Source organism: Sturnira hondurensis, unplaced genomic scaffold (genome assembly GCF_014824575.4).
Source record: "Sturnira hondurensis isolate 20B ecotype Veracruz unplaced genomic scaffold, ASM1482457v3 Scaffold0008196, whole genome shotgun sequence".
NCBI lineage: Eukaryota > Metazoa > Chordata > Mammalia > Chiroptera > Phyllostomidae > Sturnira > Sturnira hondurensis.
Window position 1 is genome coordinate 5102937 of NW_028080827.1, and position 19650 is coordinate 5122586.

At 39.4% G+C, this 19650-nt stretch overlaps 1 protein-coding gene across 3 annotated transcripts; it reads left to right on the top strand.

Moving 5' to 3' along the window:
- Positions 1 to 88: 88 nt before the first annotated feature.
- On the top strand, positions 89 to 13975 carry DTWD1 (DTW motif tRNA-uridine aminocarboxypropyltransferase 1). Of its 3 annotated transcripts, none has more exons than XM_037054599.1 (6): positions 89 to 203; positions 2969 to 3074; positions 3972 to 4290; positions 6068 to 6211; positions 8105 to 8354; positions 13650 to 13975. In XM_037054599.1, the coding sequence occupies exons 3-6, from the start codon at positions 4021 to 4023 to the stop codon at positions 13895 to 13897; spliced, it is 912 nt and encodes a 303-aa protein (XP_036910494.1). In that variant the 5' UTR covers positions 89 to 203; positions 2969 to 3074; positions 3972 to 4020; the 3' UTR covers positions 13898 to 13975. The 3 variants fall into 3 exon arrangements, with proteins under 3 accessions (XP_036910494.1, XP_036910496.1, XP_036910495.1); XM_037054600.1 differs by lacking the exon at positions 89 to 203 and adding an exon at positions 257 to 2409; XM_037054601.1 differs by lacking the exon at positions 2969 to 3074.
- Positions 13976 to 19650: the final 5675 nt, after the last annotated feature.

The following is a 19650-nucleotide window of genomic DNA, read 5'->3' on the forward strand; positions in this document are numbered from 1 at the left end:
GTCCTCCACGCCGGTTACCTTAGCCGCGGAGCAAGCGCAGCGCCGGGCCCTAGCAACAGCTGTAGCAACCGCCGGGCTCCGCCCTCCGAGGTCTCCCGGAAGGCGCCCCGCCACGTTCACGCGCGAGCACGCCGGGCGCGCGCCTCGGGCTCCGGCGGAGCGGAAGACGCGTGGATCTGTGCGAGGATCCGCGAGCTGTGCAGGTCTGAGTCCCAGTTCGGTCTCTCGTGCCGTTGTCCGCGCCTCTCTGGGGACTTGGTGGCCTGGCCGGAGCCGCGCGACTGCGAGGAGTGGATGCTCCGTGGCCAGGGTGTCCCTGCGCGGCGCTTGCATTTTTTTTTTTTTTTTTTGGATCTTGCAGGCCCTTTGGGAAAAGGCTTCCCGAGTTTTCTTCAAAAAAAATTTTCCCCAAACAATTATTTTCGGTGCTTAACGACTCAAAGCCTGTCCTGGCAAAGTTAGTCCCCTAGGAATCATACCTGTACTTCGTGATTTTAGTGTTTGGAGTGGTTTGCGAGGGATTGTCACTGAAGGAGAAGCTTAGCACAGACATAGTATGCCATGCATTGTAATATTTAAAATATTAAGGTGATGGTTACATAATAAGCAAACAAGTATGTTTCTTACGACTTAAGTTATTTGGGGGAAATGTTGGACAAGCAAGGAAATATATTTAACATTTTAAGGTGCCAAGTCCGTGCATGGAGTTGGATTATAAAATCGCTATTTAAAACCACATTTAAGGATTAGTTTCGTCTGAGCCCCAGTGTACCGTGTACGACCAAGGCAGGACAATGCCTACCGAATAGTGGGTGGTCTGGGAGGGGCCACGGGTCCTGCATGAAAAAGGTGATACCTTGGATTTTTTTTTAAAAAATGGATGTGGGGTCTGTATACAGTATGGGACCAGGTTCTTAAAAATACTCCAGGAAAGAAACATTTGAAGTGGGTTTCATTAAAATCTACATTCCAGGATGGGGGTGTCTCATACACTGTTGTTAGGAGGTGAGTTAACTTACCTCCTAAGGTAAGGCGGTAAGGGGCCTTTTCCATTAGTATTGTTTTGCAAAAAAAGGTCTCCCAGGCTGCTTTCTATGCCAGTCTGCAGTGGGCCCATAAAATCAGTTTGTCAGGTACTTTGGTAGCAAGATGCATACTGTATGCTGCTCCTTTTTCAGAATGGTTTTGATTTAGGTATTTCTTGACTTCCTCCTGCTGCATAGACGCAGGAATAGGTGAGGTGAGTAAAACTTCTGCTCTTTCGGAGTTGACTGTCCGCCAGGATCCATAGCTTCACTCAAAGGTGACTCCAAGATAAGGTACATTTTTCCATGTTAAGTATGTGGAAGCAATGATAAATGCACAGAGGCAAAGAAATGTAAGAGATTGCTATAGAGCATCTAAAGTCCTGCCTTTAGACTAAAAGTAGAGGATTATGGGCAAGGTAGAATTGGTGCAACCTGGTGAGTAATTAGTTTGGGGGGAAGGGCAGGAGGAGGATTTGATTTCAATCTAGGTTGTCGAATAATGGGTATATCGGTTAGTTCCTTAGAAGTAAAGCCTTTTCATGTTTTCTAAGTAACTCCCATGACTCCACTTGTATTTTTCTGCATGTAATTGGTATTAACAAGTATGTTTTTAAGGTTTTGAGTCAGCGCGTTTGCTACAGGTGATTTGCACACATTTGAGGCAGGCTGTTGACTAGGTCAGAACCTGCCCCGGTCATGTGGTTTCAGAGTTCTTGAGAGGTAGCTGCTTCTTAATCTCTGTGGCCACATCAGCCATAAGTGAAAGTATGTAGGTGACACAGGAGAGGGGCATAAACATGTCCCTTTCACTCTCTCACAGGTATTTGTGTTGTTTGATTTTGTAAAGGAACAATATCTATATAAGGATTCACTAATATTCACTTAGTTATGTAGATGGAAGCCCGAGTATAGGGGATATTTCTGATCTCAGGAATATCCGAAAATCTCAGGAACAGTGCATTTTGAGAGCCCTAGCAAAATGCATCAGTAGTTTTCCATCAAATACCCAGTGCCATGGAGTCAGGTTGAATTTGTCCAATCCAGTTTCTTTTTTAAGATGAGCCCCATGATTGAGGTAATGTAAGACTTACAGCCTAAAAATGTTTCTCCGTAAGGACTCTCAGGCAGCATCAGAACAAACCCAAATATAGAGAATTTAGATGAAACTTAATTAGCTTCCTAAGAGCAATGATGAGACCTCTGTTGCTATGACAGTTGACCTTTTGTTGGCCAATAGGATGTTTGCAACTCCAGTATCTGGGGATCACCCCCAGACTTGTAAGGCTGCCTCCTGCCCTTAGAATGACTTTCTGATTTTAGTCAGGATTTCTTTACAGGGATCTGTAGATGGACTCGAGAGATCTGCAGACCACCTGAAATTGTGAACAAACTATTGTGTCTGTCTATGCATTTCCTACAGATACAGTCCAAAAGTCTCATGTGATTTTAAAAGGATCTGATACTCAAGAAAAGGTGACAGCTTAATATCAGGCACTGTCCTAGTCATTGAGGACATATTCACAAAGATAGAAACCATTTTAGGTAGGGGATTTGGGGTGGGGGTTAGAAGTAGGTGATGTGTAGTAGAGGGAGATGAAGTAATAGATTTGTCAGGCAGGAAAAATTGTACTGTCGTTCTAAATATCACTTTCTCTGAAAAAAACCCAAATGTAAATCTGTACCTAATCAGTACACATCAGAAATTTTTTGTACAGTATTTTAATTTTCCCCTTATGTAAATTTGGCAAGTATATTTAACTTTTTCTTTAATGACCATCATTGTTTTTCTTTGCATTTCGTTTTTGGGTCTCAAGCTCCCTGGGATTTACAATCTATAAAAAACTCCTGATAAGTAATGAAATTAGTATCACTGACTTCTTGGTACTATGTTATCTTGTATATTAAGTTCCGTTGGACTTTTTGTTCCTTTTCTAACGTAGGAGAGCACAGAAAGTTTCCTGTTGCCCTCAGTGTTTCTCCCGTCAGCTTCGTACCCCAGGTGCCCGGAGCCTCAGAGTTAAACACCGCCTGCCATAAGGCTTTGTGGCCGGAGAGTCATTTTACGGCTTTGGAATGTAAATCAAATCCAAAGGGCCAATCTCTTTTCCACCCGAAAGATACTGTGCTTACAGAGCATTTGAAGAACGGTTCTGGCAGCCGTTATCTTTCCTTGAAGGGAATGTTTAAGTGGGAAAGTTATTTTTACAATTTTATCTCTAGAACTAAGAATCGAAATGATGTTGTTGTTTTTTTAAAGCACTAGGAATCCTTAGAGTGGGTGCACATGAATGTTACTCTATAAAACTTTATAAGATCACAGTTTATTTTTCAGGGTATATATTTACCTTTTGGGATATCTTACAAATTATAATTGGTAGTAAATGCATCACACATTTTAATGGATGCTTAGTTATATTTTATGTGTGTTTTAACTTAAGGTGGAGAGGAATATATCTTTTGGAATATAAACAACTAAATTTTACTGATCACATTGGAAGCCGGCATTTCCATTAGAGTTCTGGTTGAGATTCGTTGTCATGAAACATTGATTCAAGGAGCCTCTACATACCTGGCCTGGCTGATATGAACATTAAACCACTGCACGCCTAATATAAAACAAAATTGCTGTCTTTGGAACAAAAAGAGTCACTGAAAAATGGGTTGTTGGTACCTAAACTTTATATTTGAAATAATTTTTCTAAGAAAGCCCCTTTTTATTTTTATAGGGGGAGTGGTTCCAAAGGGTAATTTATGTTGAGTGTATTGCATTTTAATTCTGTATTTTAAAGTGTGCTAACTTGGTGATTTAAAAAATTTGTTGATCTTTGTTAGTAAATACTAAAACAGCACACAATTGTGAATTAAATTGAGTCATTTTCTTTCTTTGTGGAGGTAGTGAGTAAAATGTTTTGTTTTTATTCCCCCCCCTCCTTTTTTTTTCAGTGTCCCTGTGATAATGTGTTTTAGAATTAGATGTTAAACTTTGGTCTGAATGAAAATGTCTCTCAATCAACCTCTATTTCTGAAAGAAAGGGAAGAAAATAATTCAAAATTTGTGGAAATAGAACAATCACAAAGTACTTCCATAGCTGCAGAAGGACCTCTTCAAAACTTATGCTTAGCATCTCAAGAAGTTCTTCAGAGAGCTCAACGAAGTGGAAGATCAAGATGTGTTAAATGTGGTGGTTCAAGAATGTTCTACTGCTACACATGTTATGTCCCGGTTGAAAATGTGCCTATGGAACAGATGCCACTTGTGAAGGTTGGTAAGAAATTTAATTCTTTTTTTAAAAATATTTTATTTATTTATTTTTAGAGAGAGGGGAAGGGAAGGAGAAAGAGCGGGAGAGAAACATCAGTGTGTGGTTGCCTTTCATGTGCCCCCTACTGGGGACCTGGCCTGCAACCCAGGCATGTGCCCTGACTGGGAATCGAACTGGCGATCCTTTGATTTGCAGATTGGCACCAATCCACTGAACCAAACCAGCCAGGGCAGGAAAATAGATTTTAAAAAGCTATCTCATATTTGCCTGTTGTACTGTAACTGATAAACTTGATAAATAGCATCACTATGAAAATGGATTATATTAATAGAAATATAATCCTACAGACTGGTAAACCTAGTTCTTTTTCTTGTCTCTGGAAAAAGAGCTGCAAGTTGCCAGCACACTTAGGCCTGAGATGAATGGGATGGCTTTTAGTGAAATCAATTACTTTTTAAAAAATTAGTGATAGTAATTCAGTTACAACATAGAAAAAATGGGGTGCAAACATGAACACTACAAGAGGCAAGTTTATAGACTCCCTAAAGGACTTTCAAAAACTACCCAAGGTCCTTGGACGGCTTGCTGAGAAAACATATCCCAGAGGAAGTAGGTAGGTTCATTTTTGTTTAGGCTTTTGTAGAATGGGCATACCGCCATCCTGTTCATGAACACGGAGCACCTGTCAGTGACCAGAGCACAACTAAACTGAAACTGAAAAGACTAAGACTACTCTGTGTTATAAACTGTAGTGATTTCAAGACAGATTTAAAAAATCTTTTTGAATTGATTGCTTAGCTTATGAGTACTTTAAAATGTAACTCAGGAAATGCAAGATAATATTATTTTTGCATAGAGAAAGGGCATAATCCATAATAAATAATTAAGCTTTAAAGGAAATAGGCAAAATGATTTTGAAGAGAGTTATTTTTTTACACATATTGTGCACCTCCAAGATCTATTCTTTCACTGGATTTTTCCATTGATAGTTATTTCATTTGTACTGTTAAAGGACACGTCTGAGAATGAAGATGTTCACAACTAAGGATAAAACCTTTGATATCAAAGAATGTATGGAGAACAAAATTTTGATTTGAACTTTAGATCTGAGCTTCGGCAAAGCTTTTATTTCCTTTTCTATATCACAAAACGAACAAATCTGAAGTTTATAGGAATTATAAAAATGTTCCTGGCACACATACTGAAATGCAAGGATTTGGACTCAAGTGCTATGTAACTTAAATGAAAATGGCATTGGAGCTTTGCTTTAAGAGTAGATCCTATGTTAAATGAGTTTTAAAAAGTCATTGTATTACATGATTAACAATTTCAAGGAAGAAATTTGGGTTTGCTACGGCTTCTATCATTCTTAATATCCTGTTGTAGAAAAGTGTGACTTGAGACCATAAGTACAGGGTCCGGTGGAAGCAGCGCCTGCTTGAGTGTGGTTGGTAGGATAATAATATGGGTGTAATAATTTGTAGTTTTAATTTGAACTTTTCAGCTAAAATATCATACGGTGTGCTTATGTGTGATATTGTTAGCTTACAGAATTACATGTTTATGATTTTGTAATAAAAGATTTTGTAGTAAAAAGATTTTTGTAGTTATTTGTGCTGGACCCTGTATATTTATAGGGATGTAGTTCGAGCTTGCTATTTAAGCTTTGAAGACCATTTTTATTTAACATAAAAATTAGAATTTTTGTTGCTTTGTTTTGTTCACTTGTCTTGGTTTTTTATGTTGTTTTGTTTTGTTTTGTTTTGTAAATTTTAGCTTCCACTGAAGATTGACATCATTAAACATCCAAATGAAACAGATGGCAAAAGTACTGCTATACATGCAAAACTCCTAGCACCTGAATATGTAACTATTTACACCTACCCTTGCATTCCGGAGTATGAAGAAAAGGACCATGAAGTAGGCAGCTTATTTTTTACAACTGTTCACATTGACTCTAAAAATGAATTAGAAAAACTCCAGTGCCTGTCTGAACTTACTTGGACGCAATTTAATGTTTTTCTTAATGATCTAGCATTATCCTCTTATGTAACACTAAGCAACATTCTCTTCATTGGTATCTGAAAAGATCAGAAGATCCTAGATTGTTAGGCTCTTTTGAGTGTTTCCACTTTTTATTATTCTCCTTCATTATTTCTTCAAGTTTTTACACTTGACCAATAGTATATCTGCTTTTACTTTCTCCCCTCTTCATGTTCCTGCCTACACAATAGTAGATGGTCTAATTTGATGTGAACGGAGAAACCAGATTACAAACATTGGAATTTCTCCAAAAGAAGAAAAAACTAAAAAGGATTTTCAGGAATTCTCCCCAAACTAAGAGCTTTAGTATATGAGCCTTTGTGACATTTCTTTGGTCTGCTCAGAGGTCTTCCTTGCTCATTTCTAGATTCTTAATTGGCTTTCGCATAGTTGAAATTTTACATTGGTGAGATATTACTGGCCTTGTGGAAAAGTAATATTGCAATAGATGTCAAAAAGAGGCAGGCACTGGGCATTTCTTAAAGAAGCTTGTAAACCCTTTAGGTCTCTTGGGGATCATTTGTTGGTGTGGGTAATCAGAAACAAAGTTAAAAATTAATAGGCTGATTTGTTCTAGGAAGAACTTGGTTTTTCCTTTACTATAAGTGTGTTTTTTATTCCATTTATGTGGAAAGTTGTGTTTGTAAATAACATCTGAGTTTTGGATTTAGGAATATATTTTAATTTGCCTCATTGGTCAGCGAGGTATCATTTATGCTAATTAAATAGAACACAATGCTAGGTTCTATAAAGAGATATGATAAGCCTATAATCCAAAAAATTTAAGGAACCCTGGACTTTGCTAATTGGGTAGGGGGGAAAATTGGCATGTATTGCAAATGTTTAAGCAACTTGTATAACCTTGAAGTTTATAAATGCAAGAGTTTTAATTTTATTTTATAATGTTTATTTTTCACATTAAAATGAGGCTCATGAAAGAAAAGTTTGGAAATAGCGAAAAATATAAGGGATAAGATACTCACAGTTCTGCCAACACTCATTCATTTCACTGATTCTTGCCGGAGGCCTGCTCTGTGGCAGGAGCTGTTCAGACAGTGGAGGCTGTCGTGTGTAATATCTCAGTCACATGCTGCAAAAAGGGAGTACCGTCATTTAGAGGGTTCTTCCTTGAAAGTTAGATTTTTCAGTTTTAATTTTTCACTGTAATAAATACACTTTAACAAATATTATAGGTGTGGTGAGTATATGGGAATTTAGGATTATTTTATTAAGGTGAAATTATTTGACCAAAGGGTATACACATTTCAAGACTTGGGTTGCCAAACTGCTTTCAGGAGGAGTTTGTACCCTTTAAACCTGCCATGAGCAACGGCTGGAAAGGCCCGTCACACCACTTCCTTACCAGCACTGCTGTGTGTCATTTGTTTGGTCTTTGTATATTACAGAGGTGAAAATGCTACTTAGTTATTGAGTACTTTATAATGGTTCTTTTACAAAGTATCACATACTTTGCCTTTGATCTTATAAAATACAAGTTTAGCTTTTTGTTTCAAGATGCAATTAACTTGACTTCTATCAATAGGTAAATAACTAATTTTGAAGTAAAACTTTTAGGTAGTATATTATGATTATGAATTATTTAGGAAGGGCCCAGAACTCTACCATACATATTAAGAAAGCACATGTAGTAAAACCTAGTGCTTATTTCTTAGGTGTCGAATATGTTTTTCTTGTTAAATTTTTAAGTCAGAGTTTATTTACTCTGAAGATCATTATTGCACAGTATTAACTTAAGTTTCCTTGTTTTAGGTTGCGCTTGTTTTTCCTGGACCTAAGTCAGTTTCAGTAAAAGATATTTCTTTTCATTTGCAAAAACGGGTTCAAAATAATGTGAGAGGCAAAAATGAAGACCCTGACAAGCCATCTGTTAAACGCAAGAAAACTGAAGAACAGGATTTGGATGATGGCGAGTGCAAAGAGACAACACTGAAAAAAATTATATTTATAGATAGCACCTGGAACCAAACAAACAAAATACTCACCGATGAGAGACTTCAAGGTAAGGAAAAAAATATTTTTGTGTTGCTCCTTCCTCCAACTTTATTTGATAAAACTTCAGACTTACAGATACCCTAGTTGCATTAACTACCTGTGTATCTTACCTTGTTTGCTTTATTTCTCTTTCTTCATTATATGTGTGTGTGTATTTAGATACATACTTTCTAGTTGAACCTTTTGAAAGGAAATGCAGGCAGTACAACACTTCACCCTTTAATACCTAAGTGTACATCTTTCAAGAGTAGTTGCATGGTCATAATACCGCTATCACTTTAAGAAAATTAACGAGAGTTCCCTAATGTCTGAGATACAATCCAAATTCACATTTCCCTAATTGACCTCAAAATATCTCCTCTGATGTAGTATGTAAACTCACATTCCATTTGCTTCTGTCTCCTTTAATGTAGAACAGTTCCATTTTTGCTTTTCATGACTTAGATAGACGTACGTGAAGCAGACAGGTCAGTGGTCTGAACGTTCATCATCATTAAATCCAGTTTAAATATTTTTTCAAGGATACTTATAGATAAGGATAAATTCAGGGTTGTCCATGAGAATTGCAGTTTATATCTATTGCTTTGGTATAATTATTAAAAGCATTTCTTCTTACTCTCAGAAAAGAAGCCGATGAGCTGATAAATTGTATGATTACCCTGTTCACAGGAGGCACATAATGCAAGTTGTTCCGTGATTGGTGTTGACTTTCAGTGCTGGGCTGCAGTTGATTGCCAGATCTCTCCATCATGAGGATTTACTTCTGCTCTGAAATTAGTAGTAATCAGCCATGGGGTGATGCTGTCTGTGGGGGTGATGCTTTGAGACTGTGGACTGTCTAACTGCTTTTCACCTGTGGTTTTAGTGTTCACTGATGACTCTTTTCTCAGTCAGTAATAATTGCAAAATGATGAAATTTTAATTTTATTGTTTCTTCTACATTTGTTAGCACCCATTCTTATGTAAAGAAGAGCTGTTTCTTTTACCCCTTTCTTCTGTCCTCTCCCGCCCCTGCGGGAGATCACTGTGATCTCGTATATGAGATCACTATGATCTCGTGTCTTTTTAACTCAATATGTTGTCATCTATCCTGATTATAGTCTGTTGGATGCCCCAGTGGTCTCAGACTTTGCCAGGGGGAGCCCTTCACGCCCTTTGTCTCATGGCCTCATTAGTCTTTCTGGTGTAGCACCTGTTTCCTGCCCCAGCCCTAGAATCAGTCATTTAAGGGAGCCGTGGTTCTTGTTCATGGGGAATGACACTGGACACCAAGGTCTGGTGAATGTATTACTGCTTGGGTGTTGTTGCTTCGGTAGAGCCAAAAAAGACACCATGGTGGATAGTCCCAGGTCGGCTCCAGCATCACAGAGAGCGTCTTTCTTTTGTTTGATGTTTATATCTGTTTTTCTCTTAGAGTGAAAAGCTTAGTTCCTAATAACAGTGTTTTAAAAGACTTGCTTTATTGGCCCGAGCACGGCACTAGTATGCTGTGAGGAACAAGAGCTCGTATTGATTTCCATGCTCCCTTGTGCCTTCCTCAGCCCTTCAGGCTTTCTCGGTTTTTCTAAAGCTTTAGTTTTATTTCCAGCGTTTTGATGGCTTTATTTGTGTATCATGTATACTTATAAGGCTAGAGAGCTATCTAGTTGCCAAAACAGTTTCGACCTCAGCTATTGCTAAAAGCATATATAATTCAGAAGAGAAATTTATGACACTCTTTGGAGTCTGACTTGTGTTAATTAGTACCAAACTACAGTGAGTGTAATAGCAAATTTAATTAGTTTAATTGAATACTTTGTACCTGTGAGAGCAACGTGTTAGTAAGATTGCTTTGTCATTCCAAATGTGTGTGTGTGAGGAAGACAGGCAGAGAAATAGAGATAGTAAAAGAAATTGTGTGTGTGTGTGAGAGAGGTGGGGGAGGGAGGGAGACAGACAGACAGACAGATAGATAGATACCACAAAGCATAAGACCTGGAAGAATCTCGTTGCTGATGTTCGACGGAGAAATGGAGCCCTAAAGCCCTGCTCTGTGGCATACTGCCTGCCACATTACCTTGAATGGTGTGAGCAGCAAATTATTCCCCAGTTTGAAGATGTTTCTGAGCCATTTTTCTTTATATGGTAATTGAAAGGATCCAGTAAAAGAACAAGTAAAAACACTTCAGAAAAACTATATAAGGAATTATTGAGGTACAATTCAAAATCTGTTTTCAGAGTGTCCACATTTGTGCTTAAGGCTTAAAATCAGATTTGTACAAAGGGAATTTTGTTCTTTTCCAGATCACATAGAAAGTATCACATATTTCAGTGTTGTGCTACATTCAATTTTTAAAAGGGATTTCTCAGTTCCTTCAAAAATCACAAAATAAACAGATTTCTAGAGTCAGTTTTCTGCATGTCTCACTTTCACCACAGGGAAAATCCCCCAGGGCTCTGCGCACATTTATAACCTCGGTGTATGGGAAGTGCCAGGTTCCCGATAAGCCAACTTATTTCTGCAAGAAACAGCCATGTTTGTTATAAATCATTGCCTTTTAAAACATTTTTTTTTGTTTGGTGGTGCTAAGCTGAGCAACTCTAAATCTCAGTTTAGACACTCAAATGTAATGTATTAAAAATTATGTTTCTGTTATCTTACTATGAATGCTGAGGTTAAGATTCCCCTTAACAATGTAAAAACATACCATTTTGCCAGACTTCACAGAAAAAAAGCTCTGAATGTCTTACTACTGTCAAAATAAAGCATCTAAAGGTTGAATGTCTGATTTAATCATACAGTGTAAACCTACTAGTGAAGAGGGACATACATAACATTCTGGAAGATTCGCCATAGGAAGCACTGGAGGGATGTGGCAGGAAAGAGGATTTTCTTTTTGTTGGGGAGGGAGCCCAAATTATTGAAACAAATCGTATCATAATTTGTTTTAAAAGTTAGCTGGCTGTGTCCCTTCATTTTGACAGATCTGTTCACGTTATAAGCATTTCCTAAGCTACACTTGGAGTGTCTGTGAGAGCTTGTCACGCACCGCCTCGTTCGGTCCTCACCACAGTGTGGTTTTCATTCTCGTGTTCCCGTGAGGAAATTCAGGCAATGATTTGGGAAGGAAAAAGCCATTTATAATTAGTTCCCTCCTTCAAACTTTTACCGCTAAATTTTTTGTGTGTATTTTATATTAAACTTAGGGATTGCCAGAAATACTGGCAAGAGAATTTTTAAATGTATATGTTAAACTTTAAAAAATAAATATAAATTTTCTATGTAACCCCATGTCTGTATTTCAGTGTGTTTTAAAGGTTCTGCATACGTCCAGGAAAATCTGCAAAACAGGATAGATTAGTGGTGGTAGGCTCTGAGTCTTAGTTTTTATATTTAACATCTTATAGCGTATTAGATGTATTATAGAAACTGGTATTATTATAAGTTACTCTTTGTTATTTTTTCAAATTACATTGAGGATGTCAAGATCCTAGGTCAAGATTTTTTCTGTTAATTTTTTCCTTCAGTTACAGTTTACATTCAGTATTATTTTGTGTTAGTTTCAGGTGTGCAGCATAGCAGTTAGACAGTCATATACTTTACAAAGTGGTCCCCTCACCTGTGTTAAGATTTTAATTATACTCATCACTTAGAACACTTCAAAGTCTGCCTTTACTTCTTGGTTATAATTACATTAACACAAATAGTTAAAAAGAGTTTGATTTTGATTGCTTTAAGTTATGTGTATCTTTGAATCAAAACTATTCAAATTGAAATATTTCCCAAATATTTCAAAGTGCTCTAAAGGCTTTCGTAATTTGTCCATTCATTCAGTAATGTTTGCTGAACACCTGCTCTTGCGCAGGCAGTGTCCTAGACTTGAGGGGTATAAAGGAGAGGAAGGCAATATCTGTGCCCTGTGATCAGCCACCATGGCTATTAGTCAGGGTAACATTCAACTGCAGGAAACAGAAACCTGGCTGGAATCTTCGAGCAAGGAGTGAGTTTACTTTGCAGGTGTAAGAGTGCAGAGGTGGGGACTGCAGGTGTAAGAGGGCAGAAGTGTTCTGCCGGGCACTTCACAGTGCTCTAGTTAGGAACTCAGACCCCTGTTTTCCTCCATCATGTTCATCCTCATGCTTGTGAGAGGCATCCTGTATTTATCCAGGCCAGACAAGGGGCAAAAGGGCAATATCTCTGTGCCCCTGGGTCTGGCTTGTTTATTTAAAAAAAAGAGAAAAAAGCTTTCCTAAGTTCTACTTAGGAGATTTCATTTTTCCTTCCTTTGGCCAGAATTGGTTCACGTGACCACCCTGGCTGTGAAGAAAACCGGGAGATTGTTTTTTTAGCTAGACACACATTGAACAGAATTTGTTAACGAGAGAGAAAGTAAGTATTGAGAAGACAATGGACGTTGTCAAATAATCTATAATGGAAGGCAGACAGATGAGCAGATAGTAAAATGCACTAGGTTCTGGGTGCAGTGAGAGCATTACCCCCCGCCCTTTTTCCTGGAGTCCCTGCGAGGATTCCTTGTCTCTTGTTGGAATCTGGATGGACAAAGGAGAGCGGGGAGGGTGTCATTTGTGACAAAGAGAAGAACATATGCACAAGGATATACAAACATTTTACATTCAGAAGACTGAAAAAGTTGGCCATGGTGTTGAATGTATACACATGTGAGAGTGGCAGGAAAACAGACTAAAGAAATTTCAGCTTATGGATGCCTTTAACATCATGTCTGGGAATTTGGTCTTTTATCCATGGGCACTGTGGCATCATTCAAGCATGTAATGCCTAACATAGACACGATTAGTTTGTGTTTTAGGTCTAATGAGAGAACAGGGCTGGGACCTGACTGCCAGCCCTGGTTCTGCCGTTAAATAGGCAAAGGTGGGTTGTTTTAATGTTACTTTTTAACCTAAATTGTGATACATATGAGAGAATATGTATGTGACATTGAGTCATAGCACATAATGATATGAAGACTAGTTAAGAACCCGAATACCAACATTGTATTAATAACTTGGAACTGGGTACCCCTCCCCTGAGCTGTTCTCTTCACCACAGCAGAGTCAACTATTCTCCTGAGTGATATTTATTCTTTTGCCTTTTTAGACTAAATTTTCATATATACATCTGTTTTCATAAACTTTGTGTTACTTAATTTTGCTTTATTTTGACCTGTCTGTTGTTTTCTTAGGACTTTCGGTCCAAACTTATCATTTTGTCTCCAAAGTTTATCCATATTATATGATTGTAATAATTGTATCATATCCCATGGTTAAGAAATACTTATTTTTTCATACTTGTTTTTGGCAGGGTTGTTACAAGTTGAGTTGAAAACAAGAAAAACGTGCTTTTGGCGCCATCAGAAAGGAAAGCCAGACACCTTCCTGTCCACGATCGAAGCCGTTTACTACTTTCTGGTGGACTATCATACTGACGTATTGAAAGAGAAATACAAAGGACAGTATGACAACCTTTTATTTTTCTACTCTTTTATGTACCAGTTGATAAAGAATGCCAAGTGCTCTGGAGACAAGGAAATGAGAAAAATTACTCATTAGTTTTCAAGAAGCCACTTAACAGCATTTTATTTTGTTAAAATCAATAAACTTATAATTGTGCTTGCTTATTCTTAAATATTTATGCGTAATGTCTGCAAGACCACTTTCAAAAATCAGACCTCATTTATTTAATCTCGCACTTTTTTAAAGGAAGGTATTTCTAAGGGAATTTTCAGAAATAATGTTAGTTAAAAATTAGCTTCAGACATTATTTGCCTAAGTTTGGCATAATCTCAGTTTTACTATGATTTTACTAATGTGTTATATATATCTGTGTAATTAGGTGTATTTAGATATTCGTTAAGAGATCTTCATCTCTCTCCACCTGTACACACTATGGCAGATGAAATCAGAGTCTCCATGCTGACAACCAAGCGATATGTAATTTGCGAAGGTTAACGGCAAACATACGCAGAACCAGAATTGTAGCTCAGTCCTTAGGGCTATTTCCTTAAGTCCACACTGCCTATGATGGGCATTTGTTGTTTTGTACATCTGTCTCGCATCTTATTTTAGGGAGAAATTACCAGCAGTCATGGGGTCCTGTCGGAGTGGACATATGGCTCAGTTTGGCAAGCAGAGTGCCCAGTGATTGATTCAGTAATGAGCACATGACCCAAGATTCTTTTTGATAAGTGAGGTAGATGCCGTGGGAGATAGGGTGTATTTTTCAAGAAGCACTGTGGTTTCATTGGTTAAAAGCATTGGCTCTCTAGAACTAGTCTAACTGAATTCTAAATATCAGCTTTTTTTTTTTACCAGTGATACGTCAGTTTCTTCATTCATCTCTAAAGATAGGGTAATACATTGCTACCTGATAGGACAGTTCTGAGGATTCACTGAGGTAATGTATCTAAAATGGCTTTCAGCAGCACTGGGCATACAGTAAGTGCTGGATATGAGGTCTGTCCAGCAGGTATCCACCCATGTACTATGAAAAATAGAGGCATTTGTTGAAGAAGAAAATACAAGGTACAAGAAACATTGTACATAGAGAAATGACCCCTCAGTCCCCTTTAAAATGGGCACCTTGGGACTTCACACAGTTCTCCCAATCGCCATCAGCTGCCCCATTGTATTTTCTGGACTCTTCATTGACAGTCTGAAATCTCTTCCCTTTCAAAGGTGATTTTAGTTTGGGGAAAAGCCAGAAGTCACAGAGCACCAAATCTGGGCTGTAGGGAGGCTGGGTCACCTTGGGTGTTTTGGTGTTTCACCTAAAAACAGACATGATATTTGCACAAGTGTGTTGTGATGAAGCTGCTAATCACCAGTTGTCCATAGTTGTGGCCTTCTTAATCATCTGAATAGCTTCCACAGAGGAATGTTCAAGCCTAATGCAAAATTTGATGCAGATTCATTGTTCCGTCATTTTGAATGCAATAGTCACACAGTGCATATGCTCACACAACAGCATCTACCATCCCCACTGACTAGTACAGTGAAGTCATCGTTCTTACATGAGCATTCCAGTCCACTCTCCTTGGCTGCCAGGTTACGTCAACGTCATGCAAAGCATTCTTGTTATATTAACAATTGCTGGACGTTTTTCCTGGACTGTGTGTGTACACACACACACACACACACACACTTTATTATTTTATTTGGAATTATAAAGTAAATAAGACAACCTTAGAGCGCCTGCTGGTATCTGTGCTGCAGGTGGCAAGAGCCTGCGCTAGGGTACAGCCAGCAGAGGAAAGCAGAGTGGAGAGAATGAGTCCTGAGGACACTGTTTAATCACATAATCCAGCCGCTTGTGGATGGAGCCCCACTGTGCTGAATAGCTTCTGCCTGCCTCTCTGAGTCCATCCTCCACTCCTCTCTTCTCTGTTCTGTTAGGTAGGCTCGCTTGCCCTGTGGCTTTTGGCTGGTTTCAACAAATGAGAAGCGCCACAGGAGACTGGAGGTTGAAAAGAAAATGAAATTGTGTTTATTTTCTCTGCCCCCCTGCCACATCACTGTAGGTGGGCTGCGTCTGTCTGCTGAAGGCCAGCCTACGAGGCATCCCTGTCCAGGCCCTTACTCCAGGTTACCCTCTCTCATGTCAGGCCCCTCTGTTTGTTATAAGGCCCAATGTAGTTATTACCCCTTATTGGTTTCCCCAAATCCTGCCTATACTCTTGTAAATTGTCATTTTATCATATTCTTTTATTTAAATGTGCCCATTTCAAGTTGCCATCTATTTCTTTTTGGGACTCTGATACAGTCACCCATGTGGGTGCTAGAAATTACATTTCCCCAAAGTCTATTCAGTGGGACGCATGACATGCTTCATGAAAAAACAACTTAATGGTGAAACTTGTTTGCTGCACATTATATTCCTGTCTTAGAGATTCAAAAAGCAAAGCATAAAAGAGCTGATAAGTCTAAATAAACACTTTGAACTTTATTTAGGCCAGTATTTCTTAATTGAATAAATAATGGCCACTAACACCCTGTAAAAATGGGACATTTGGAATATTGTAATATATAGCAATCCCTGATTTTATATAAAGTGGAACAGGTTCAAAGAGATTAACTACCTTGCCCACAAGTCCCAAAGCCAGGTAGTAATAGAAGTGGGTCTAGAACCTGGGACTTCCGATCGGTTCGGTGAGGTCACCATTTCATTATGATAGTTATGAAAAGGAATGTAGATTATATAGGGTTTGGACATTATTAGTCCTGTAGCCTTAGCCAAATAAATTAACTGGCTTGTTTATTTGGCAGTTATTTTACAGGAATGGAATTAAAATGGATTTCTTCATCTTTGGGACTTAGCACTGGGAACAGAGGAAGGCCGGAACTGATGATCTAAGCAAACCAAAGTTGAATTTCTCTGGGCTAAATTTGAAGTTCCCTGAGCCAAAATCTGTTGCCATTTAACTGGCTCTACAAACAACTAACATAACTGTTAAGGGTCCATGGCAGGGGGCAGGGGTGGTGACAAGAACCAGTTCTATCACTCGGTTACCCCTATTTGCATAAGAAAGATGAGCCCCATGTAGAGAGGCCAAAAGGATGGTTGCCAGAGGTGGGGGCAGTAGGGAGATGGGTGAGACTGGTGACGGGCAATATAGTCAAAAATACTGTGGTAAGTTTACGTGGTGACAGGATTACTAGAATTAGTGGGGTGATCACATCTTCAGTTATTAAAAATCTAACCACTATATTGTACACCTGAAACTGATATAACTAATACATTGTATAGCAACTATACTTTAAAAAAGTGATGACCCACATACTCCATAAGAGCCTAGTTTACAACTAAAGCTAGATAAAAATCTCAAGTTCTTCGCCCCGCAAAATGATTGTAATACCTATTAGAACAATGAATTGGCTGTTCTTATTTATCTTTCGTACAACAGACTGCAAAAATGGCCCTAATTCCTTTCTCCTCCCTGTACTCATGGTTCCTTTTATGCTTCTGTGAAGTACCAGTCACTCTGATTCTGGGCCATAAGCACTTCCAAACATCTAGCTTTTTCCAAACCTTCTACTTTTGAGTTTCCGTTGCTATCAGCACCTGCGTGTTTGGCTTAGCCTGCAGGAGGGGGAGACACAGGGAGCAGGGCCCAGTTACACTGGTCACCCTGGCTGAATCCTGTCTAGATAGGGTGATAGCCATTCAACACCCAGTTATCTGAATGATCCCAGCCAAGGTCAGCAGGGCCCCTTAACTGACACCTACCTGCTTGCAGATGTGTGAGCAAAGGATATCTGTTGTTATGCCACTGAAGTTACACAGCTGTTTATTACACAGCACTGTTGTGCCAACAAATACCTCATCCTTGGATGCAGTATTAGACGTACCTTCCTCAAGCACCTTCTCAGGTTCTTGGCCTCGCTGTTTACCACACCATCGACCACTTGCTTTGCCATCAACCACCTGTTTCGCTATTAGGTACCACTCTGTGAAGTGACACAGCTGGCAGGTGTCTGTGATTCCTCTGCCTCAGGTCAACCAGCATGCTCAGAATCCTTGGCCAGTGGAGGTGACTTTTCTTGCGAGTCCCCCCATGTGCCACGGACGAAAGTGAATAATGACCGAGACATGCTGAGATCTGTTTGGGGAGGAGGGGTGAGCTGTGGCCAGTTTCTCCGAGGAGAAAAAGGCCCCGAGCGCCTTCCTCCATAGCCTTTTATTGAGTTGTAATACACAGGAATACAGGGCAGGGAGGATCAAACAGTAGATAACATTTCAAAGATATCTGAGGGCTTAGTCTGAGTCAGAGTCTGTCAGGGAAGAGGGTTGCAGAAACTTTGGGAGACATATTCATTTCCTCTTGGACTCTTATCATGTGAATGAAAGCACTCTTAGCAGAGCAGATTTCACAGGTTTATCAGCAAGTCTTTGTGATGCCAGGTTTTCCCCCAGGACACCCTCTAGCAAGGCAAGGAGCTGCACCTCTCCCCAACCGGCATTCAGGCTTAAGGGGATTAGAGCCAGGAAGCGCTTCTCTCAGAGAACATGGGGACTTGGGCTACGTCAAAGCCGGGGGGCAAGAGTCCATTGCTCTTTGTTGCAGCCCCCCTCTACCCCGAGTCCTTTGGTGAAGGCCTCCCAAGTGATCGAGTCTGGCTTAGGTTGCCCCCCGCTGTGAGGGATCTTACCTGTCATTGACTTATGACCAAGCTTGGGGGGCAGGGAGAGGAACTGAGGCAGCGTTTTCTACCAGAGATAAGCTTTGTCTCCTGTGGCTCGTATTCTAGAGGTTGTTCCTCTCGCCCTTAGCCACAAGGGATCGAAATACAATTCCTAAAACCAGGCAGAGTGGTCTACAACACTGGCCTATCCCAGCACTTGCGGACTTCATGAAGTACCGTGCCACAGGGTTTCCCCAGTGACTGTCGGAAGGGCTAGATGTTACAATCTGTATCAATGGACTAGAAGAAGCTGTCAGATAAATTCCCATTCTTTTTTCTGACAGACTATATTAAGACACAGTTTTCCACCCTTTTGTTCAGAGATGCACCATGTGGATGCACCGAGTGTACTTACCAATGATTGGCAGTGTCTTTTCATGGCTTTTCATGAAACAAATCAAATGCTACACAGTAATCTATCAATGTGCATTTGCTACCCATTCTTCGTAGCCCTGCTTACTTTCTTCCCCACTCATACGAGTCTGGACTTGCACCTTCTAATACAGTAATAGATTTAATTTTGCCTCGGTCTCTCTTTTAGGGAGGCCAGGTGTTTTAGTCTGAATTTGGTGAGGAAAGCAGATTCATTGCTAGTATCACATGAATAAAGAGGTTTAATAAAGAATTAGGGTTCACTCAGATACGGGAGTTGCTGGGGGAGTGAAGGTCTGGAAGACAACTCAAAAAAGCATAGAGAAACAGTCACTAAGTCATTCAGTCTGGGATGCTCAGAATGCCTTGCTCATTACTTAATTTTTTTATATATGTATAAATGTCTTGAACATATGAAGCTTCTCATTTCCTTAATCTTTTTAGGTGTACTCTGGCTCAACTGCAAGGCATCTCCTTAATGCTTTCACAGGTCTCTAACAATGAGTGTATATCTGCACCCCTTTGTTCGGTCTTTTCTTTGAGGCCATGGTGGTAGCAGTACCCTGGCCTTGGTCTTTGTCCTAAGTTGTATGTAATGATGACACATTTGATTCATTCGCCAGCCCCATACACCCTGGGCTCTATCTTCCCTCTCATTTCCATTTGCATGCCTACCACCTTACTTGTTTAGCTTGTCTCTTTGTTATCAGTTACAGCTAATAGCAGCCAGCTTATTCTTTCAAAATTCTGCT